The sequence below is a fragment of the Ictidomys tridecemlineatus genome, chromosome 10, assembly GCF_052094955.1.
Source record: "Ictidomys tridecemlineatus isolate mIctTri1 chromosome 10, mIctTri1.hap1, whole genome shotgun sequence".
Classification (NCBI taxonomy): domain Eukaryota; kingdom Metazoa; phylum Chordata; class Mammalia; order Rodentia; family Sciuridae; genus Ictidomys; species Ictidomys tridecemlineatus.
This window is the reverse complement of record NC_135486.1, coordinates 38,265,269-38,290,245: the sequence shown is the minus strand read 5'-3', so window position 1 is coordinate 38,290,245 and position 24,977 is coordinate 38,265,269. Positions and strand designations below refer to the sequence as shown.

Genomic DNA, 24,977 nt, shown 5'->3' with positions numbered 1-24,977 from the left:
CTGTAAGTGGCTAATGTACCTAGAAGGCTGAGGCCCATTGGCCACAGAAAACTGGAAGTTCTGAGGCTCATCTTCCTCCCAACACTCCAAATGACAAGTACTAAACATCAGAACAGCAAAGCCTAGACTGCTTCTGACAGTAGCATCCAGGAATAATCTGCAATGGAATCATTGTTTTCCAGTAATGATTTAAGCTTCCTAAAGAAGGAGGAGGGGTAAGATGCAAAGAACATGGGATTTTGGAGTCAAAGGGCTTGCAATATTATCTGGTTCGCTGCTTATGAGCTATACAATTCTGAGCATGGTTTCCAACCTCTGAGTCACAGGGGTATTAGTAATGCCACAAAGTTGTCTGCCTGAACTATCTCACAGGCCTGTGGAGAAGATCAACTCAATTGTAAAAGGGAAATTACTTCAAAAACAACAAAGAGTTCAAACACTGGGAGTCGATGCTACTTAGAACAATTAAATATTCTATTTAGTTGGAAGACTCACGAAAATTTAAACATTGGGTATCCAAGACATTTATGCAAAGTAAATGAATACTTGATTACTAGCTGGGTCTGTAGCCCCACACACTGCACACAATTTCACCTGTACCATGGGAAAACTCCTTTGAGCTAGGTCAGCCTGAATGCCCTAGATCTTAACAGTATGAACAACTCTCTTTTCCCCCTCCCCCGCTCCCTGCCAAGTGCATTTGTGATTATTTCATTGCTACATGCAGAAATGGTGCAGGACTTGGCCCCTAACCATCTCCTGGCCTTCATCAGCCAAAACAACACAAGGGTCTCCTTCATCACATGGGAGGCAAAGAAAGCCTCTATAGGGAGGAGGAGGAGAGATGGCCACAAGAAAAGGATTCAGAGAGGTGGCAGAATGGGACCAGTGAGACTTACTACTTCTACAGCCTTATAGGATCACATACCCAGGGCCACACTCCTGTGCCAGCTCTTCTCACAATATGATTTTGCAGCTCCTCTCTTCTGGGGATGGAGGCTATTTTCCTTCTCCTTGAATTGGGGTTTAAAAGTTTATGACATGCTTGGGCCAAAATAATGCAGAAGTGATCATGTAAACCAGAGAGGGCCTTATGTACTCTCTGCTTTTTTAATTTTTTTTAACTTATATATATTTTTTATTGATCCAGTGACTGTCATGTGAACCAGCTTGGGCAAGTCAACTGAAGGATAAGAAACAAATCTGATCTCTTTATCAGAAGCAGAAAGGAGTCAGCCAATTCATCCCAGCTAAGGCCCTCACAATCACCTAGCTAAGATCAATAAATCCAACCCATGGCTAACCTATAGATGAGGCTGTCCCAGATATGCTAGCCTTCAGTTGGTACAGAGAGTATTAGACTAAATAAATTATTGTATTCAGCCATTAAGTCTTAGGGTGGTTTGTTATACAGAAGTAGCTAACTAATAAATGCTAACCTCAACAGCTATCCAAGTCTAGACCAATAATAATTTTCCTTTGAGCTATGGTAAAGATAAGAAAATGGGACCCAAAGAAAATGTGGCCTTTTCCCCCCGTACAGAGCAGTAGTCTTCAAACTGTCATGCATACCACAGGAGACAAACAGGACGTCCCAGAGTGTAAACCACATGTTTAACTTTAGAATAACTGATTTCAAGATTCTCAACATCTATATGTATTTACTCTTCCCTAAAAATTAATCTGTCTATTACTAATATTCTCCTTTCCCCTTCAATTTTAGAAGAGCTTTTATTCCATATTACAAAGGAAAAACAAGCCTCTCACCCATCCTTATCCTATCCTAGCATATTAGTTCAGGACATAAAACCCACAAGGGAATGGGTACTACATCTTGAAAACCAGAATCACTCTGCATGTGTATGATTGGGGGCAGGAAGACTAGAGGGCCAGAGAGAGGTCAGTGGTAAGAGAAATCAAATAATTCCAAATATTATATGCTCATATATCAGTAAAAATACAAAATTATTTCATTTGCATTTGGTTGTGGTCTAAACTACATCAGCTTTTCTAAATATCAAGATATTTTAAAACCACCCCATCTTCTATGAAACTCTTCAAAATGAATTCAGGCAAACCCCTAACTAGCAGGAAAAAATTCACGGAAAACAACATTTGATGCATTCTGGTTGAAAGTCTGGAATTTCTAATATTTCAGATATCCTTTCAGCTTTAACACCCACCTTAGGACTCCTGTGCCTGGCGACTTGGCCTAAAATCCTTCTAGGACACCTGATGCCCAAGACATCTGGGTGACAACATGGCACAGAATAAAAATGCCAAGGCTTCTGAGAGTCTTAAATTCAGATTCCAAGTATGGCCACAAAAGGAGCGGTGTATGACCATAGATAAATGGACGAATTGCTTGACTGACTTCTACGTATCAGTTTTACCATTAGTACCATGGACAAACCCTCCTGCTCCTCAAACTTTTTTTTTTTTTTAATCGGTACCAGGATTGAACCCAGTTGTGCTTACTCACTGAGTCACATCCCTAGCCCTTTTTTGTATCTCATTTAGAGACAGGGCCTCACCAAGTTGCTGAGGCTGGCTTTGACATTACAATTCTCCTGTCTCAGGCTCCAGAGCTTCTGGGATTACAGGCATGCACCACTGCACCCAGCTCCTCAAATTCTACAACTTTCAGAGGACCCCATGAGGCAGAAGTAGAATCCATGAAAGCCATGGAAACTCCATTGAAAGGAGTTTTATTAAGGGCTCATACAGATGGCAAAATGAAGGACATTGATATTAAAGCATAAGTGAATTCCTTCAGTAAAAAGTTGAATATAGCTCTGTAATTCAAAGATAGCAACAAGCTTTAGCTCTAGGTTGGCAAGGCCAGTCCCCACAAACCACCTGTGGCCCAAGCATGCTTGCAGTGCGCTCTCCATAGTAAGGACTTGTGCAGATGGCAAAATGAAGTAATCAGAGAGGAAGACCTCTGAGATGTTGACATCTGCCCTCTGTCTTCTCTCATCAGCAATGATATTTTACTCCCAAGAAGATGTGAAGGGAATGAGTTTCTACTTAACTACAACCATCTAGAATTTCCAGTGCAACATTCCAGCTCAGCTTTAAATAAAAAGCCTGTCCACAACCATTTGAGTCAAGAGACAAATAAACTGTCTGGACAAGCTGGTAATCAGGGAGAAAAGATATTTTCTTCTCGCTCAGCTAGAAATAGAAGCAAATATGAGGAGGGTTAAGGTTCTGACCTGCATAAAAAATGACTAGCTCCTCTCTCATTGCAATATGGAGGGAAAAAAAAATACTCCTTGCCTTGGCAAGGGGCCGCTGTGGAAGATAAGTGTGGAGATGGGTTTGCCAAACTAGAACAGGTAATGAGAGAAAACCAGCATGTGTGTGAACATGTGCAGGTATACATGCGTGCACAACGAGGAGTTGATCGGAATGTTTGGTGGATGCCGTGTGTCTACTAAGTTCCTACCAATGTAAAATCTTAGATGCAGGAGCTGAGGCCCCAACTCTTATGAGACATTTTAGGTCCTTTGCTACAAAGTCAATGCCTTCCCTGGACCAAAGCAAAGTTTTCAGAAGGAACACCATCCTGCACCCAAACACAGAGCCCTTATCCCTCTCAAAGACAGATACAGTTCCAATAATATAACCACCCCCCTTGAATATCTTTCCTCCCCACCGCTCTAGGTCTCTAGAGAGCACCGTAAGGATAGCTGGGGCCACAGGTGGATTGTAGGGACTAGCCCTTGTCAATCTAGGGGTTACAACTTATGGTTCCCTTTGAATTACAGAGCTGTATTCAACTGCTTGTTGAAAAAATTAACTTAGACTTCATTGTCAAGGTGTAAGGTAGACAGAAGAAAGATTTTCCCATCTTTTTAAAGACAAAGCATTATGTAAGTAACACCTTGCACTTGTCTGCAAAGCATGACAGCAGTTTCCTAGAGTGAGCAGGTGAACTAATCCCCAGCTACATCCTTCTCAAATCTATGAAAATTTCTCAAGCAGCTAGAAGCAAATTTCAACAGTAGAAAATTGGAGATTTTTCAAAAGCAAAAATACTGACTCCTTATATTCTGCTGAATTAACTGAACATCACTTCTCCAACTTCAGAAGTTATGCTTATTGATAAAGTGCTATGTGTGTTACTACAGGGACACAGCCACATCAGTGTTTATAGCAGCACAATTCACAATTGCTAAACTGTGGAACCAACCTAGATGCCCTTCAATAGATGAATGAATTAAAAAATGGGACATATATACACAATGGAATATTACTCACGAATAAAAGAGAATAAAATCATGGCATTTGCAGGTAAGTGGATAGAGTTAGAGAAGATAATGCTAAGTGAAGTTAGCCAATCCCAAATAACCAAATGCCAAATGTTTTCTCTGATATAAGAAGGCTGATTCATAGTGGGATAGGGAGAGGGAGCATGGGAGGACTAGATGAACTCTAGATAGGGCAGAAGGGTTGGAGGGGAAGGGAGGGGTCATGGGGTTATTAATGATGGTGGAATGTGATGATCATTATTATCCAAAGTACATGTATGAAGATATGAATTGGTATGAATATCTATGTATACAACCAGAGATGTGAAAATTGTGCTCTAGATGTATAATTTCAATAAGAATTGTAATGCATTCTGCTGTCATATATAAATTTAATTTTTTAAAAAAATACTATATGTATAACACATACTAGAACTCAAGGTTTACAGCTCAGAATTGCTGCCTTCTACTCTTGGGGAGAGCAGTGCAGGTACACAGTAGAAAGGAAAGGGTCTGGTTTAGAAGTCTTCTATCCACCATCCATGTCACCCACAGAGAGAAAGATTTTTATGAAGGCAAACTTCGTATAGTAAACTTCGTATATTATAATAATATATAAACTAGTAAACTTCGTATATTATAATAATATATAATATAGTATATAATATTATAAACTTTGAAGCCTAGAGCAAGTAAATCTATGGCCAAATTCAGTGAACTGGAGACCAAGACAACTCCCTCAGCAAACCATGATACATCTTCTAGGAACATCCATAAAGCTGGGAAATGACTTCCTAAGAATTAGTGAGCATCTCTACGTGGAGCCCTGTACCATCAACTAGGAGACATTTGCAAATCTCCTCAATAATCCCCATTGCCCAGACACCAGCCTGTCACTTCCCAGCTCTGCCCAGACTCCACAGGTGAGATCTAAAAAAGGGGTGCAGCACTAATAGCTCCTCGTCACTGTAGCAGGTTCCAGTCCCGAAGGCAGAGAGAGAAGGGCCTGCTTTTATTAAACCTTGAAAATTAGATACCGAGCTTAAATGCTCTCCCTTCACTACAGACCGGTTTACTCACTCACTCTGTAGAGAGATGGGTCTTGGAGCAATGGGAACTGATCATGTACCCAAAGAAGAGAGGCCAGAGGCTACCAGGCTATCAAGGTCCTAGCTCGTTCATTAGAGGCTACCTGTACAGGTAAACAATCCCTCATCTGAAACCTTATGGTCAGAAGAATGTCAGAATTCAGATTTTGTTTTTAATTTTTAGAAAGCCAATATAGTAACATTCCCAGCAGGGCCTGGGGAAGCATCCTATAGACTCATTTTTTTGTACCAGTCTTCAATTGGGTCAATAAAATTAGATATAGGATAAAATCTGAAGTTTTCAAGGATGGGAGATTTGGCACCATCTGTTTCACTTTCCTCCAAAAGACTTCTAAACCCAGCCATTCAGAGGCAAGAACCCTCCGCAGGAAATAAACAATGCAACTGCCAAAACCCCAGCCAACATTCCCCAACTCAGGGGGCCCATGGGACAGATCAGCTGAGATCCAAAGAGGTTCATTGAGAGAATTCCTGACACAGTAAATGCTTCTAAGCTGAGCTTCCCTAGCCACAGAACCTGGAAAGAAAATGATTCCACAACATTCTCCATAATGGGAGAATCAGAGTTTCCAAGACCCCAAGACTTTTCCGAGGTGGAGGCAAATAGTATATCCTATCAGACCACAGAGGGACCAGACCCTATATTTCAGAGCCTTGATAACCTGTGACTCATAACTCTACAGGGTGCCAAGCAAATCATGCTGTGATCTTTCCACCATTGAGAAGCAGAAAAAACACCTCCTAGCTATCATCTCTGTCTACTTAAACACCAACATGCCTGAAGCTTTGCCTCCTACCCTGTTGTCTTCTCACTCTATGATGTTCCCTGGATCACTGAACCTACAAGCTTTATGCCCTTGATGCTCACATCTCAATCATTAGTTTTCTCTGTTACCCATCACCAACTTTTTTTTTTAAGGTACTAGGGATCAAACCCAATGGTGCTGTACCACTAAGATACATCTCCAATCCCTTTTTAAAAATTTTTTTTTAGATTTGAGAACGGTCTTTTTTTTCTTAATTTTTAAAATTTATTTTAGTTATAGTTGACAGTAGAACACATTTAAGCTCTGATATATCATACATAGATGGGATATAATTTCTCATTTTCAGAGTGTACATGTTGCATACTCAGAATCGTATTGGTCATGCAGTCACATAGTAGAAAGAAACAGACATTATTTATCTAACTTTCCTCTTCCCACATCTCCTCCCCTCCCCTCCCCTCCCATTACTTCCCTTCATACATTTGTCACAACAAAACCCAGAATCAACTATCACATTTTGATTTGCATGTGTGGCCCAACATGTGTGCACCTCTTTTTGTCTCCCTGTATTCTCAGCGCTTTGCAAATAACCAACACCTAATATGTCTGATGCACTGAAGGAAAAATCAGAGCCTTTTCACTAGGTGACAAGAAAACTCCAAGTCAGGGTTTCCCTCTGCACCACAGTGTTCTCAGCATTGTGCAAGGTTCTGCAATTGGGGATGGCAAGAAAAGTAAAAGATACTCTCCTTCTCCTTTATTGCTTTTATCTTTAGATTCTCTGCATCTTATTATCTCCCATCCTTATGAAAGGACAGCTCCTAGTCAAAAAGCATATGGTCTTTTCAGGAACTATCAGATAAAACACCTCTCAGATCAAAGAGGAGATTTTTAGTGAGAGATTATAGCAGCACTCTTTCCTGGCCCCTTTGAGCCTGCTCCCCAGTTACGATTCATGACCTGGCATCCTGGAATCATGCAGCTGTGTATGGGCTATTTTTGATGTGCAAGAGTCCACCGAAAACTAAAAACTATTAAAAAATTCAAAAAAGAAAAAAAAAGAAAAAGAGTTACATCTAAAGAATCACTGGCTCCTCAAGAACCCAGATGTAGAGATGACAAGCTGGATATCCTGTAAAAATCACATCACCAGAATTTGACAAAGCTTCCCCAAACCTCCCAACACAACACCATGCTACTGGTCAGAGAAAAAGAACAGGGAATCTTTTCTTTTAAACCATCATGAATTGGTTATAGTAAAGTTTATTGAGAATACTTCAATTCTCTTAAGGACATTGTGTATCTCTTAGTTCCAGTCCAAAGGAAATGGTGACCATAAATAAATAATGGTAAGTTATGACTGTAGTCTTTTAACAACTCCCACATACTAGCAAATTGACCTATTGGAGGTGTGGCTTTGCTATGGATAATGAGACAATCCACAGAATGCACATGAAACGTAAGCTTGGCCACTAGTGTTCAGACAAAAGCATCTACCAAGATAGAGATACATAAACACAAGGACCATACTCACAGCTTCAGGAGAGCAGAGTGGGACTTCTAGGACACGTTTCTCTAGGACATTCAGAGCAGTAAGTGAAGCAAGGTTAGATTTTACTGTATACCGAGACTTAGATTTAGTAGGAAAGAAAAAAAATTAATTGAAAAAGTTGGGGCAGTACAGTTTGATGTCAAGTATCCCATGTGGTAGATATGAAGTATATCAAAAATAGAAAACACTCAGTCATATCTAAACATGGGAAATTATTCCTGATACCTTTCACATACCATGAATGTAACGACAAATAACTCCCAAATCCTATTCATGCTATCAACTGCATACACAGAAAACAAGAAATTGGCCGAACACAGCACTCACTCTCTGGCAACTTACCTTGTATGAAGATCCTATCCCAGTAGGTTTTCCCAACTTGATTGCCCCCAAGAAACACCAGGTTGAACAGGATCAGCATTGAGGTGGCACAAGACGCAAGGGCAGCATGCAGTCGACGGCGAGCTTGTGGGGAGAGGTGTCGAGCCTACGAGGACAACGACAAGAAGGCACCTCATCATAAGGGTGCGAGAAATATGGCTAAGACACCACCCTCTTAACACCATCCCAGGATGCCAGGTTGTTATTGAAACAGATATTAAAACTTCTATCCTTGCAATATTCTGGTCTTACGAAAGAAGGTGATGTATCATTAATGTTCCTTTGTCCTCCCATAATGGACTTCTTCTGACCCATATAATACATGCGTGGAATCTAGTTGTGTTAGTTTTCATCACTGTGACCAAATACATGACAAAAACAATTTAGGGGAACAAGTATTTATTTTAGCTCATGGTTTCAAAGGATTAAGGCTATGGTTGGCTGGATCCAAGGCATAAACATCATGGTGGAGGAAAGTTGCTTAGCTCAAGGCATAAGTGAAATTAGGGGGGTGTTCAGAGACAGATACAGTCCCCAGGGTCATGCCCCCAGTGACTGATTTGCTCCAGTCATGCTCTACCTGCCTACAGTTTTTAACCACTTCTTAGTTCATTCATTATTGCTTCATCATCAAATGGATTAATCCACTGATGAGGTCAAGTCCTCAAAATTCAATCACTTTACCTCTGGATGTTACTGTATTGCTTAATACACAACTTTGGAGAGGCATTCCAAATTCAAACCACAGCTCTAGTTAAGACTCAGTAGCACCTCCTCCTGTCATTGAAACATCTTCATGTCTTCTGCATATAAGCCTGTAGGTGCTCTCCACAAGGACTAATATAAATAGGTTCATGTCAAGATCAGTGTGATCAGAACTCAAGGTCAGAGTGATCTCGACTCTGGGAAGCCAGCCAGCCACCCTGTAAACCTGATATATTATTAGGAGGAATCCCAAAACAAAGGTGCAGGAGAATCGATATGAGACAACTCCCCTGTGGAATCAAGCACAGGACAGATGTTCCACTGAGATCACACAACACCATCTAACATGGTGGCTGATCACAGTGCCTGAAGTATTCAAGGCTTAGGGAATGCTTTCCAGCAATCATGATAACAATTCCCCACATCCTTCCCAGCTCTTCATTGTACTCCCTCTGCTATTCATCTTTCCTCAGAGATTTCATAAAGCAAACAAAGACTTTATTCCTTATCACTGACTATTCTGGTGGCCTCTCCAGCGTGAGGTCACTGTGCTGTGTGGAGCACGCGAGTCCCATCAGCACAACTGTGCCTCTGTATTTTCAGAATGAAAATCAGATATAGCACCACAGCCATGTACACAGGGCCCCAGAGTTTCTAACAAATACCTTAGCTTAACACAACACAGAAAAGAGAACCAAATGTCACAAGATATTTCCTGAATATCCTCCAGAAACCTCTACGTGCATCTTAACCTCAACTATGCTATAATTACAAACAGAATTCTGGCCAACACAATGGCAGCAGTGTATGCAATACATGACAGCAAAAAGGACTCCCCTAGAAGGCGAGTCTCCAGCAGGAAGTTCACGAATTTCAGGCAACACCACCACAGGTCACCTGTATCCATACTGTACTTTGGTCAGAGTCCTCTCAATCTAGAGAAACAAATTCCTGACCCTTCCTTTTTCTCTCCTGTGAGCCTCAGGGTTGACCGTGTATGCTCAGATCTAGCTGTTACCATGTATGTCCCCGCAGGGTTCTCTCTTCCAACACCACTTTAGAGCATACTTATGGGCACAACATGTTTTCTTTACATGAAAAAAAAAAAAAAACGTGTAGCAGACCTAGCTGTCTGCCTGGACATGATGTACAAAGCTCTCCAGTGCAGTGGCCATGTCTTGCTTGGAGACTCCAGACCAGCCAACCCCTATTGACTCTGTCTGCTCTAAGAGGCCATGAATGTGGACCAGAGATTAGATAAGAGATAAGTACATGATGTACAAATTTGAAATGAGTGAAGGGGGAAGTTACCAGCGTACTATCAGTGATCTTCACCTCTCAGAATAAAGAGACATTAATCTACCAGTTTGTGTATTTTAAAACAGGAAGATTTTTTGAGGATTACTGAATCAATTAGCAGTAATGAGAAGGTGAGAAGTAGTCGGGGGAAAAAAGAATCCAAAATAATAAATCAAGAAAGCATGACTATCTTAATTGGCATAGTATATCCAAATAATTCCCTCCAGGTACAGGGGCCAAAGATAACACATTTTATTTCTCAGGGACCCAGTGAATCAAAAGTGACCCTCTGTTTTCACCCAGGCAGTCTCCTCCAAACCTGTTGCCCTTGAAGGAGAATTCAAGGGCCCTGCATTATCTTTCCTTTATTAATGTCAACTTCAGAGAGTGGTCATAGTGTGGTTAATCTCAAAGTGGTTCTCCTTTTATACAGAAGGATAATAATTGAAAAAAGAATCAACAGGTACTAAGAGAGAGGGACTGTCTTCCAAGGGGTTGCTAAGCAAGACTATGTGCTGAGGGGCCTGCCCTTCCAGCATCCACTGTGGGGAGCTTGAGGGCATGGAGAAACCCCTCCAGAGACTGTTTCAGAGAATAGCGTGTGCTTTACTGTGTATTGAAAATGGCTTTTATGGTGGGTATGGGCCAATTTACACTTAACAGTCATAATAGGCCAGAGGTGATATACAACACTTCATCCTACGGAAGTCCAGACATCAAGAGTTCAGAAACTGCCACATAGGCTGACCTTGCACCAACAGAGGAATAACTTCTTGTCAAAGGAGCAAAGAAATTGCGCTTGCCAGCGTCATGACAGCACTCTGTCCCCAAAACATTAGGACTTCTCTGCTGCACAATGAGCAAAATAAGCATGAGGGTCCAAGGTTAGGCTCTATAACAACTGTGGTGTTGTTACCTGGTACAGGGAGAGAGCCCACACTGAGGGGTGGGGCAAGGGAGAATGAGCATGAGCGGGCTCACCTGAAGCCCACGGTTTTACAGATCTTCCCCGGATTCTGTGATTACCCCAGTCTCTCACCTACATGATTCAATGCATTTCTGGTTTTGCTTAGGAAATAAAAAGTCAAAATAATAGCAACTGTGAAGGAGCCTCTCTGATCTCGGTAACAAGGTGGGGTAGCTCTAAACTCTGAAATGACTAACAACAATTCAATTTTTAGACCTGGCTTTTTCTTTTTGTTGTTTCAGTGAGCAGCATTATTAAAGGCATGGCTTGTTAGAATCAGTAAACTGCAAGTATGCAAAAGAGAAGGCACAATGCTTATAGGCAATCCTTGATTATCCCCCAGGGAGAGTGGGTGGGAGACAAAATAGACGATGATCAAGAAAAATCCCCAAACCTAATTTTAACTAATAGCAGCAGCTCTGAGAAAACTAGCTGTGCCCATCAGCAGCAGAATCCAGAGAGCATTGCCTCTTTTCATTGTGAATCAGTGGAAGAAAGTCATGACAGGCTACGAAGGAAAAAGAGGCTTTATCTGAAAATCCACAGAAGAGTAATTCAGCAGTGTCCCCTTCTCCACAGGGATGTGTGTTCCGAGATGGACTATGAACGCCTGCAACTGTAAATAGTACCAAACCCCATATATACTAGTTTTTCTTTTTCTTTCTGTGCCTATTTCCTATGAGAGGCACAGTTAGAGATTAATGACAATAGAGCGATTAATACACTGTAATGAAAGTCATGTGAATGTGGTCTGTCATCAAAATACCTTAATGTACTATATTCACTCTTTTGATGATGATGAGGTGAGATCCTCATATTTCTGAGGAGAGGAAAGTGAGGTGAAGGATGTCGGCACCATGACATAGCATTAGCTTACTACAAAAGGGTTTCTTGAACACAAACACCAGCAGTCTGGTACCTAGAGGGCTACCAAGTGACCACCTGGTGGGTAGCTACATGCTCACATGCTCGACAAAGGGATGATTCATGGTCCAGGTGGGAGAGAATGGCTCAAGAGTTTATCAAACCTACACAGGACTGTGAGAAATCTGCAACTTTGAGTTGTTCATTTCTGGAATTTTCAGATTGCAGTTGGCTACAGGTAACAAACTGGAAAGGTGAACTGTAGATAAGAGGAAACTATCATAATAACTATCCAAAGTAGAGAGATCCCTGTCACTTTCAGTAGTGTGTTTGGAGAATCCAAAGAGGACAGACATTGGCAGCCGAGACTTATATCCCTTTACTTTGGAGCCAAGGTCTTAGCCATTGACTTATAGGAACTCTGGGGGAAGTATCATACTGAGGTGTTCCCAGAAGAAAAATGCCATATGAGCAAGGCCAGAGGGTGTACTCCCCTGAACCAGCTAACTCCAACAATAAATATGACTTTCTAAATTCCCCACTTTGTTTCTTTTGAACCTGCTCTCCCGCAGTCTGGCTGGGCACAAAATAACCGAGCCACCACACAAGCCTTGTAGATTCCAACAGCAACTCTTTATTCCCGAACTCTCACCGGCACTCTACACGCAGGTTCTGGGGAAAATACACACCCACCGGGCTCTGCGTACCAAATACCCTCTGAATCCCACGAGAACTCAACAGGAACTCAAGGAGCAGGTGCCTGAGGCACCAGGATACGCCCTATTCCCAGGAGGATCCACCCTAAACCTGGAGCCACCCTAATCCATCAGGATCCACCCTAAACCTGGAGCAGCCCTAATCCCTGAGCAAGGTCACCTTTCAAACCCAAACTCTCAAGCATTCATGCAATGTCACTCCAAATGACCTGGGTCCAAGGCAAGCCCATTTCCACAATGGAGAGTCCTCCCTCTAAGCAACATTGGGTAGGCTGTCAAGGAAATTGCCATGCGTCATTCCTACTTGGCTATGGCTCTCAGCACTGCTCCTCTGAAGTCCTGTAGCTATTACTCCCGTGTCCCTTCACATCTAGGATGCAGGCTGCTATGAGTGGGAGCCATGCCTCATAGGTCAGCCATCCATTTTCCTAGCTCAGATGCTTGAAAATGCCCTTGAGAAGAGAATTCGTGTGGAGGAAATGTAAATAGGAAATACCACAGTACAATGAAGAGCCATGAGGTATGAAAATGAGAATTGCCAACATGATCAGATAAGGCCATGTCTGACAAACAGACCTTGAATCTTATTAATGAATTTATCAGGATAAAAGAAAAAGAGCTCTGGTCTGGTCATGATCTTTCCCCTGAGAATACTCGAGTCTGTGGCAATCCAATATTTTGGAAGCAGGAAAAAAAAAAAACTAGAAGTGGATTCTCCCATGGGGGATGTTTGTAAAGTTGCTGGGCAGTTTTCATTTGTCTCAATGAATAAGAGGCAATTGTGGATTTTGGTGGGTAGTGACCCGGAACAATAAACACAGTGCAACAAGAATACCAAGTAGTGTGTCTTGATTTAATATTTGAGCAGCCATCTTAAATGTTAACCACCATCTTATAAGTTTTGCTTTCCTGTACTTCCTTTTACCTGAACTCCTCCCATCCCCATCAGTGACCTACCCCATGGCACCAGAACCCTAAGCCAATCTCAGAAGTCCACGACCCCTTTGCTCTGGAAAGCCCCATGGTGCCATTGACCTAAGCCAATCCCATGCTATTCCCCACCTGCCTAGCTCTGATGTAGCACCGGCAGCCTATCCCATAGTGCCACAGCTACAACTTCTAACCCCCACCCCACAAAAGCTGGACACCCAAACATCTCAGGGCCTCTCTCCACTCTATAGAGCTCTGACAAACTCTCGTGTATATCTCTGCCTGGTCTACATCTTTCATTTCTCAATTACCTGCTTATCCATCTCTTGTTCCTTGCTTTTCCTTCACCAAGTCCTGCCCAAAATATTTAGATAAATTCTTTTCTTCCATATTCCTCATAGAACAGAGTTCCTGCTCAGCCTATGGGGGCATTAAGAGCAATTCACAAAACATGTCCCCTTTCCTCTGGGATCCAGAGAAATACAATCTGGAGCAAGGAAGTGTTCTGGCACCCAGTGCTAGGCCCCTCCTAGCCAAGACGCCACAGGAGCATCAACTGGAGGAGCTTCCTGCACCTTCAGCTACTGATACACAAGGTGTTGCCACCAGATCCAAGTGCCCTCATCCCAACACCCCTCAAACTCAGAAGATGGGGGAAGAATGGGAGGTGGGGCAAGTTAGAATCACTGCCCCATGCCTGTGTGGTCAGTTCTCTCTAGAGTTCTAACTTATGGCAGAAAGGTGGAGTGGGGCAGTTTTTCCCTGTGAATGTTGATATAGCCCATTCTTCAGGTTCAAGTACAGGTAACTAGCTACAGAGAGCCTCACAGAGCACCAGGAAACTCAGATCTAGGATACAATTTCAATTCTGCTGTCCAAGTGCACCGTCTCTGACCACAGGAACAGATGGGATGCAGAAATGTAATAACAGCTTAGCAGTGTCTTTACTAATACACTGACTTCCAAAGGTGAGGACTGTGACCCAAACCCACTAAACCTTAGGGCTGAACTGAACTTCGTCAAACTAGTTTGTATTTGCTCCTATGACGTATCCATGTTCCATTTGTTTATTCACCTCTCCATGGCAGCTCCATCTTTTTGAAGTCAACATCCTGTCCTTGGAAATCCCAGGATTGCCTGGGGTCAACAAGCCCCAATCTAGAGGTAGAAGCTGTGAAATCTGAGGACGTTCGAGGTGTGAGAGGCAGATAGCGCTTTGGTGCTGGAGGCTGCCAAGCCTGGTAGGTCCCTCACTTATCCACAGAGGGGCTGCTTGTGGGACCAAGCTGGGAGGAGGGGACAGGCCGAGCATCTGGGGAAGCAGATGGCTGAAGGCATGGCTGCTGGAGACTGTGACAAAGGCTTGGCATGAGGGACCTGATGCTGTTTATTTTTCAGTGGGGGGAAAGCTAAAAAAAGAAACTGGGTGGGTTTGAGCAGCTGGACACAGTTCTTCCATATAATCACTGACGTTCTTCATTTTCTAATGAAATCCTAACCAGAGAGTAGGAGAGATGAATAAGGCAATGTCAAGGGAGGAGGCTGGTAGAGACCAAGGAGAGTAAAATGAAGCATGGACACCTATGAGTTAAGATGAGACCCGAGAATGGCCAGAGTGAAACACTCAAGTTCAGGAGGACTCAGGTTACAAAGACATTTCAGGGCCTCCTGTTCCATCTCTGTATCAATCTGAAGGATACTACACTTGCTCCTTTCCTCAAAACATTTCCATTACTTTCAGTTAGAAATCTGTATTCTACTCTTCTCCCCTCCCCCTCATGCTCCTAGTAACAAGTTCCTGAAGAATGGTACAAGGCCAAATCTTCATTATTTGTCCCCCAAACTAATGCATAGTAATGCGTAGGTAGCCAATAATTATCTAACACCTATCCCTCTCTGCTGTACAATAGTCACAGAATCTCCTGAGCCCTTAGCATCTCTCCCATCCCAAGTCTAAGTTAAATGAATACATGAAGATATCAAGAAAGTAATATTTCCTCCTTTTAAGTGTACAAAAGTTAAAAAAAAATAGGGTCACTGAAGTTACATTTTTTCCATCAGTGTGGTACTGAGCTCTAAATAATGCATGGCCATAGGAGAGAATTCAATATCTGCAGTGATAAAGTCAAAAGCAGTCTTGCTTAACCTGCACAGGTAACTTGGAACATGTAATTCCACTGCCCAGAACATGCTCAGGCTCTTCTACTCAGTTCACAATTGGAAATAGATAAGTTGTCCTAATCTTTGCAGAGTCAATCATCCATTTGCATGTGCTGATATAAACCATGGGACAGATCACATCAACCTGTATGTTTTAGATAACTTCATTTTGTAGTACAAAAAGTTCACTGTTCTGAGGAGCTTTACCTATATTTTGAGTAGTTTAAAACCATTCATACTTTACCAGTGAAGAATAAGAAGAATGGAGAGATTCAGTTCTGACCCTCAGCTACATATTGACAAGTACAGTTAAAGGATTTGCCCACATTTCACTAACTCACATCTGTGTAACAGGATGTACTCTCATTTCTAACCTAGAACCATCATGATCTTTGATTCTTCCATGCCAGCTACAAAATTTTGCAGGAAATGTTAATGCATGATGTGTTTTTTGAACAAACGTTCAAAAAACACATCATGCATGCATTTTTCTAGCAAGAGTTCAGTAGATACCATGTGTCAATTTCAGAAGAACATATGGTTTACAGTGTCACTGTAATTGGAATTCACAGTTACAGTAAGGTTTAGCATATTCTCCAGAAAGTGTCAGACCAAAAGAAAACATAATATCTTAAAAAATAATAAAAGTTAATAGACCCTAGTGGCTTGGGGTCATGTTAGCCAAAGGATACAAAATTTCAGTTAAATTAAAAAAAAAAAAACAACTATTGAACAATACGGTAGTATGGTAAATAACAATATATTGTATTTGTAAATCTACTTTTTAAAGCAATTTTCAAGTGTTCTCACTACAAAATAATAAATCATAGGCAAGGCTTGCATTAATTAGCTCAATTTAACCACTTAACAATATATACATATTTTCATATATCATTTTTACATGATGAATATATAAATAATTTTCATCTGTGCAATTTAAAATTTTTAAAAATGTTTAGTACCTAAACTGTAAAGAAAGTAGTAAATTAATTTATTCAGATTACATGAAAACGTAGTTTTGTAAAAAGTCTAAATATTCTACAAAAACGAGCAATAAAACTGCATTAAAGCTAATGAAAGAACTCAGCAAAATTTCAGGATACAAAAATCAATATGCAACAATCAGTTGTGTTATATATACAGTTGACATTCTAAGAAAGAAAAATTTTACTTATAGTAATATTAAAAAAATATTTAGATGTAAACTGAGACAGCAAAATATTTGTATACTGGAACTATAAAACAGAAAAACATCCTATATTCATGAATTGGAAGATTCAATGCTATGAAAACTTATCTACAGATTCAATGTAATCACTACCAAAATGCCAATTATTTTTTTTCTTGCAAAAATAGGAAAACTCATCCTGTAATTGATATGGAATCTCAGGGGACCTGAATGGCCAAAATGATCTTGAAAATGAACAATGCTGAAGGAACTCTAATTTTCTGATTTCATAACTTGCTACAAAGCTACAATAATTAAAACAATACTGGCAAAAGACAGGCATATAAAAAATTTGAATATAAACCCAGAAATAAACCTTCAAATATGGCTTAATAATGTTCAACAAAGCTGAATGATTTTCAACAAGAGCACTAAGAATGCTTAATTTAAAAAAGGACATTTTTTTCCAACTATGGTTCTGGGTAAAGTGGATATTCATATGAATGAAGTTTGACACTGTATTACACTATATATGTATGTGCACATATATATACTTAACTCAAAATGGATCAAAGATAAACATAAGAAAATGATACAACTCTTAAAGTAAAATATATAGTAAAATCTTCATTGTATTGAATTTGACAATGATTTCTTGGATATGACTCTGAAAAAATTGTTAAAAATAGATAAAATCCAATTTATCAAAATGCACAACCTTTGTACATCACAGTACACTGTCAACAGAATGAAAAGGCAACCCAGGAAAAGCATAAAATATATGCAATCACATATCACTAAGGGAGTAAGTAAGATCAAGAATATACAAAGAACCCATGCAATTCAACAAAATATGTACTTGAAAAATGGGCGAAGAACTTGAATAGATTTTTATCTAAAGAAGTTATACAAATGCCCAATGAGCACAGAAAGACATTCAACATCAGTAATAATAAAGGAAATTCAAATTAAAACAGAAGATATTATCCACATCTTTGAAGATGGCTATAATTTAAACAAAAATATATTAAATGGGGGTAAGGATGTGAAGAAATTGGAATCCTTACAATTTTCTTGGATTTGCAAGTATTTATTAAAGAATTTGAATTGATCATTGCTGACCTCCAAAAAAAATAAAGCATCATATACACATGATTTCCTTGGTAAACCCTACCAAACATGTAAGGAAGAAATTATACCAATTCACCGTAATCAGTAGAAGAGGAAACACTTCCTAACTCATTCTATGTGGTCACCACTACCTTAACATCAATGTCATATAAAGAAAAAAATCAAGGCGGAAAATTGAAGACCATACTTTTTTATGAACATAGATAAAAAGCTTCCTCAACTTGATCTACTAAAAAATTCCTATAGCTAAAATTAAGAACAAGGCAAGAATGTTCCTTCTTAGTTTTCCTTGGACTTCCATCATAGTGGAAGCTCAAGCCATTGTAATAAGACAAGAAGGGGAAATAAAAGCCACACATATGGGTAAGGAAGAAATAAAGCTATGTTAGCTTCCAGTTGAGATGATTGTCTATGTATATAATCCCAAAAGGTTCAACAACAACAAAAATCCTGGAAATAACAATTGAGGATACCAAGGACACAAGGGAGTCCTCACATTTTATGGAAAAAGTATCTCCATTTCAAAAAAAATATTAAAAAATTCTATATGAGCAAGAAAGTCCACTTCTACATATATAACCTAAAGAAATGATAGCATGTATACTATCATGTTCTCAGCAATATTATTCACAGTAAGCAAAAGATAGAAGCAATCCAAGTATATTTCAGTGAATTAATACAGAAACAAAATATGGCATATAAAGGATTATTATTCAACCTTAAAAAGGAAGGAAATTCTGACACCTACTACAATATGGATGAAATTTAAAGACATTATGCTAAGTGAAATAAGCCATAAAATAAAAGATACACTGTATGACTTTACTGATGTAACTAGAAATGTCAAATTCAGAGAGACAAAATAGGATAGTGGTTTCAGGAACTGGGAGGAGGGATAGGGAGTTATTTCAAAGGTATAGAATTTTAGTTTGATGCCGGGATAAACTAGGGATGAAAGGAACAGACCTCAACAACATAAAAACTATTTATGACAAATCCAAAGCCTGCATCATATTGAGTAAAAAAAAATTAAAAGTATTTTTTTCTAAAATCAGAAACAAGTCTGTCCATTCTCTTCATCCTTTTCAATATGGTTCTCTAAACACCTGCCAGAGCAATCAGGCAAGAAAAGTTAAAGAGATATAAATAGAAAAAGAAGTGAAACAATCTATTCATGGATGACAGGATCTTATATCTAGAAGACCAAAAAAAAAAATCTCTATCAGAAGACTTCTAAAGCTTGTAAATGAGTTCAGCCAAGTAGTAGGATACAAGATTAACATCCATAAATCAGTAGCTTTCCTATTCTCCAACAGTAATTCAGCCAAGGAAGAAATCAATAACACTATCCCATTCAATGATAACCTGATTAAAAAAAGCTGGGAATTAATAACCAAGCAGGTAAAAGAGAACAGTGAAAAAAAATTGAAAAAGACTTTAGAAGATGGAAAGATCTCCCATATTCTTGGATAGGCAGAATTAATATTGTCAAAATGGCCTTAATGTGACTATCTATTCCACTCCTTGGTACTTTAAAAAAAATTACAGATTTAATATACACATATAATGCAATATAAAGCAATATACATATTTAATGTAATTCCTATGAAAACACCAATGACATTCTTCACAAAATTTAAAAAATCCTTACATTCATTTGGAAGAATAAGAGATCCAAAATAGCCAAAGTACTGACCAAGAAAAGCAATGCAGAAAGCATCACAATATTGGATCTGAAATTATACCACAGAGCTATAGTAACAAAGACAGCATGGTATTGGCATCAAAATAGACAAGACCTGCAAATGTCATGAAATTAAGGCAGTTGCAGGTAAATGAATGGAACTGGAGAACATCATGCTAAGCAAAATAAGTCAATCCCCCCAAACCAAAGGCTCAATTTTTTTTTCTGATAAGCAAATGTGAATCCATAATGAAGGGTTGGTGGGTAGGGGAAAATGAAGGAAACTTGGATTGTGCAGAGGGGAGGGGAGGGGGATTGGGCAGAGGGGATGGGATGGTGGAATTAGACATTATTACCCTATATACATGTATGATTACACTACTGGTGTGACTCTACACACCGATCTGTCAGAGGAAGGAGAAGTTGTGCTCCATTTGTGTACAATGTGTCAAAATGCATTCTACTGTCATGTATAGCTAATTCAATTAAAAAAAAAAATAGAAAAGACCACCAACGGAACAGAATAAAAGACAGACAAACCTACATACTTACAGTTACCTGATATTTGACAAAGTTGCTAAAAATATTTTTGAGGAAAAGACAGCCTCTTTACTGGTGCTGGGAAAGCTGGATAGTCATATGTAAAAAAGTAAAATTAGATCCATATCTTTCACCATACACAAAAGTCAAATCTAAGTAGATCAACAGTAAGTAGATCAGGAACATTACAACTGGTAGAAGAAAACACAGGGTCAATACTCCATTATCCTGGTACTGACACTAACTTATTAACAAGACCCTGAAAGTGCAAGAAATAAAATCAAGACTAAATAAATGGGATACCATCAAGTTAAAAAAAACTTCTGTGCAGCAAATGATTAAGAATATGAAGTGCGCCTACAGAATAGGAGAAAATCTTTGCCAGCTGCTCTTTTGACAAGGGATTAAAATACAGAATATAAAAAGAATTCAAAAAACTTAACACTGAAGAAACAAATAACCCATCAATAAATGAACGAAAGAACTGACTTCTCAGAAGAAGAAATACTAAAGGCCAACAAATATATGAAAAAATGTTCAACATCTCTAGCAATCAGGGAAATGCAAACCAAACTAAGATTTTGTTCAACTCCAATTAGAATGGCAATTATCAAGAATATAAACAATAGCCAGGTGTGGTGGTGTATGCCTATAATTCCAAGGCTTGGGAGGCTGAGGCAGGAAGATTGCAAGTTCAGATCCAGCCTCAGCAACTTAGCAAAGCCCTAAACAACTCTGAGACCCCCTATGTCTAAAAGGGGCTGAAAATGTGACTCAGTGGTCAAGAACCACTGGGTTCAATCCCCATTACTAAAATAAACAAAAAAAGGTACAAACAATGATAAATGCTAGCAAGGATGTTGAGGAAAAAAGGTACACTTGTGCATTGTTGGTGGGATTACAGACTAACCACTCTGGAAAGCAATATGGAGATTCCTCAAAAATCTAGGAATGGAACCATAATATGACTACCTATTCTACTCCTTGGTACTTTAAAAAAAAAAAGACTAAAAAAATCAATCTACTACAGTGTTATAGCCACCTCAATATTTAGAGAAGCACAATTTACTATAGCTAAGTGATAGAATCAACCCAGATGCCAATCAGTAGATGAATAGATTAAGTAACTTTGGTACATAAAACTCAGTGGAGTTTTACTCAGTCATAAGAATGAAGTTATGGCATTTTCTGGCAAATGGAAAATGGGAATGGAGAACATCATTAAGTGAAATAAGCCAGACTCAAAAACTGAAAGGTCAAATGTTTTCTGTTATATGAAAGTTCGTATAAAATAAAGGAAAGGAGGGAAAGATAAAAAGGGAAGATCAGTAACATAGGAGGAGGAGATCAAGAGGCAGAGTGGAGGGATTGGAAAAACAATGTAGAATGAATTAATCATGTTATGTATACATATAAATATACCACAGGAAATTTCACCTTTATATATAAAAAGAACCAATCAAAAATAGATGAGCAAAAACAAGTCTAGTCGAATTGAGGAAGGAGAATGGCAGATAAAGGAGGATGGGAGGGAAAAGGAGGGGGGTTGTGAAACTGAATTCCATGTATGCAGGACTTTGTTAGGAGGAGCCCAAATACTCTGCATAAACTAATGCTCTAATTTTTTTAAAAAATCAGTTTGAGATGATGAAATAGTTCTGGAAATTGACATGACAGCTGTACAACAATGTGAATATACCTAGTGCTACTTAATTTTACACCTAACAGTGATTTAAATAGTAAATTGCATGTTTTATCACAATGAAAAAATTAATTGGCCTTGTCTAATATCTATACAGAAATGAATGCATGCAATCTTCAAACACATCTCAACCATAATCAAACTGAGTATGTACTAAGCCAGGAAGGAATCATTGCATTCTGAAACGTTACAAAGGCTATGATCACTAATACTTTAATCCAGCAAGAAATGAGTAAAAGTTACCTAAAATGAACATACCATTAAATTTCTTAAATGTGTTCCCATTCAAAGCAAAACTTGTTATTTAAGAAGTAGGTAAACTTAGTTATGACCAATTAAGAAAAAATAAAACAAAAATCAATATATAGATTTTAAAATTTGAGATAATATAGAAGGATGTTTGGTATAGCTGAAAAAGAATATCTTGAAAATATAAGACTTAAATTTCAAATTAAAAAAAGTAGAGACACTTAAAAGGCATAACTATAGAAGAATTGAAGCAGTGGTAAAAGCTCCATACTCCAAGAAAATTTTTAGATGATTTTAATGGGTACATTTTCTTCTTTGTTATCTAAAGCCAATTAAAGACCTAGTTACTACATTTAATTGTCTTACTGTAATAAAAGTTATAACCATTAGTAAGAACAAAACTGTGGCTTTGTGAGTGATGTGACTAGAAAATTTGAAAGAAACAACTGACAAGAGCTAAAAAAAAATTCATATAAGATAGAGGCAAACAAAAAAGCAATGACATCACAATACCCGAGTTCAAATTATACTACAGAGCTATAGTAACAAAAACTGCATGGTACTGGCATAAAAACAGACCAATGCTACAGAATAGAAGCACAGAGGCAAATCCACACATCTATACGATCCTTGAAATAGGGGCCAAATAATATGTTGGAGAAAAGACAACCTTTTTAAAGCAAGTGGTGCTGGGAAAACTGGTTATTTATGTGTGAGAAAAAATGAAACTAGATCTTTTCTCTCTCACTCTGAACAAAAACCAACTCAAAATGGAGCAAAGGTCTAGGAATAAGACCAGAAACTATGCAACTCTTACAGGGAAACAAAAGGTCAACATTTCAGTATACAGGTACAAGCAATGACTTTGTCAGTTGGACCTCAAAAGCTCAGGAAATAATGCCAAGAGTTAATAAATGGGATGGCATCAAAATGAAAAAGTTCTTCACTAAATAGGAAACAATTAGAAATGTGAAGAGAGCCTACAAAGTGGGAGATAATCTTTACGAGCTACTCCTGACAAAGGATTACTATCTACAATATGTAATTAAAAAAAATTTACACCAAAAATATCAAATAACCCAATGAATAAATATGCAAACAAATTAGACACTTCCATAAAGATACAAATGGTCAACAAATATATATTAAAAATTTATCACCATTAGCCATTAGGAAATGCAAAAAGTACAAGGAGATTCACCTTACTCCAACCAAAATGACAATCATCAAGAACACAAGTAACAATAAATGTTAGCAAGGACATAGGGAAAGAGTACACTCAAACATTGTAGGTGGGACTGCAAATTAGTGCAACTACTCTGAAAAGCAGTATAGAGAGTCCCCCCAAAAAACTAGGAATGGAACCATTTGGCCCAGTATATATGCAAAAGAGTTCAAAAATTCAGCATACTATAATGATGCAGCCACAATGTTTGTATCAGCACAATTCACAATAGCTAAGCTATGGAACCCAGCATAGGTGTCCTTCAACAGATGAATGGATAAAGAAATTGCGGTGTGTATATAACACAATGGAATATTCACTCAGCTATAAAGAAAAATGACTGACATTCACCGGTAAATGGATGGATGAATCTGGAGACTATCATGCTAAGTCAAATATGCCAATAACCTCAAAAAATAAATGTCAAATGTTTTCTTTGAATGTGCATGTTAACCCACAATGGGCAGGGGGACAAGAACAGAAGTTCAGTGGATAATACAAAGGGGAATGAAGAGAAAGGAAGAAGGACAGGAATATGAAAGACAATGGAATTGACCTGACATAACTTTCCTGTGTTAATATATGAATACACCACAGTGACTCTTACCATCATTCATATCCATGAGACTGGGATCCTAATTAGAAGATATATTCCATGCTTGTATAAAGATTTCAAAATATATTCTATTGTCACACATATCTGAACTAAGCTGCAATCTATCTTCAAAATATTTGTGGCTAATTGATTAAATGAATATAATCTGGAAAAAGTCTACACTGAGATTTCATCTCACACCATTCTGATTGGCAGTCATCAAGAATTCAAATAATAAATGCTAGAAAGGATGTGGAGAAAAAGGAACACATGTACAATGTTGGTGGGACTGTAAATTAGCATAATCACTATGGAAATCAGCATGGAGGGTCCTCAAAAGACTAGGCATGGAACCACCATATGACCCAGTTCTACCACTCCTCACTATTTATTCTAAATAATTAAAAGTCATCTTATTACAATGATACATGCATACTCATGTGTATAGCAGCACAATTCACAATTGCCAAACTGTGGAACCAGCCTAGGTGTCCATCAGTAGGTGAAAAGGCAAAAAAATATATATATACACAATGGAGTTCCATTCAACCACAAAAATAAGTAAAATTATGTCATTTTCAGGAAAATGGGAGAACTTCCTCCCATTATATTAAGCAAAATCAGCCAAACTCAGAAGGGCAGGGGTCATATGTTTTGTCTCATATGCAGAAGATAAAAAGGGAAAGTAAGGTTGGGTGGGGTGGGCATCTCAAAAATCAAAGGATATCCATAGAGGAAAGGTACCAAGGGGCAGGAGTCAGGAAGTGTTGGGGAGTGATATTTGACAAATTATATTGGTCCACTGTGGGCATGTACACATATGTAACAAGAAAGGCTATCATTATGTACAAGTATAATGCAGCAATAAAAATTAGAAATAGAAAAAAAGAGGCAAAACAATTAACCCAAGACAAAAATCAGTACCTTTTCTAGACACATGCTTTCCACCCACATGCTTTACAATGATGCAACAATCT

The 24,977-nt window shown here is 38.8% G+C and overlaps 1 protein-coding gene across 3 annotated transcripts in view; it reads right to left on the bottom strand.

Moving 5' to 3' along the window:
* The window catches only part of Hhat (hedgehog acyltransferase), a 316,410-nt gene that overhangs the window by 34,363 nt on the left and 257,070 nt on the right, over positions 1-24,977 (bottom strand). For all 3 annotated transcript variants that reach the window (XM_078022761.1, XM_040278701.2, XM_078022762.1), the window contains exon 11: positions 8,027-8,171. In XM_078022761.1, coding sequence (XP_077878887.1) covers positions 8,027-8,171 — 145 coding nt within the window. The remainder of the gene's footprint in view (positions 1-8,026; positions 8,172-24,977) is intronic.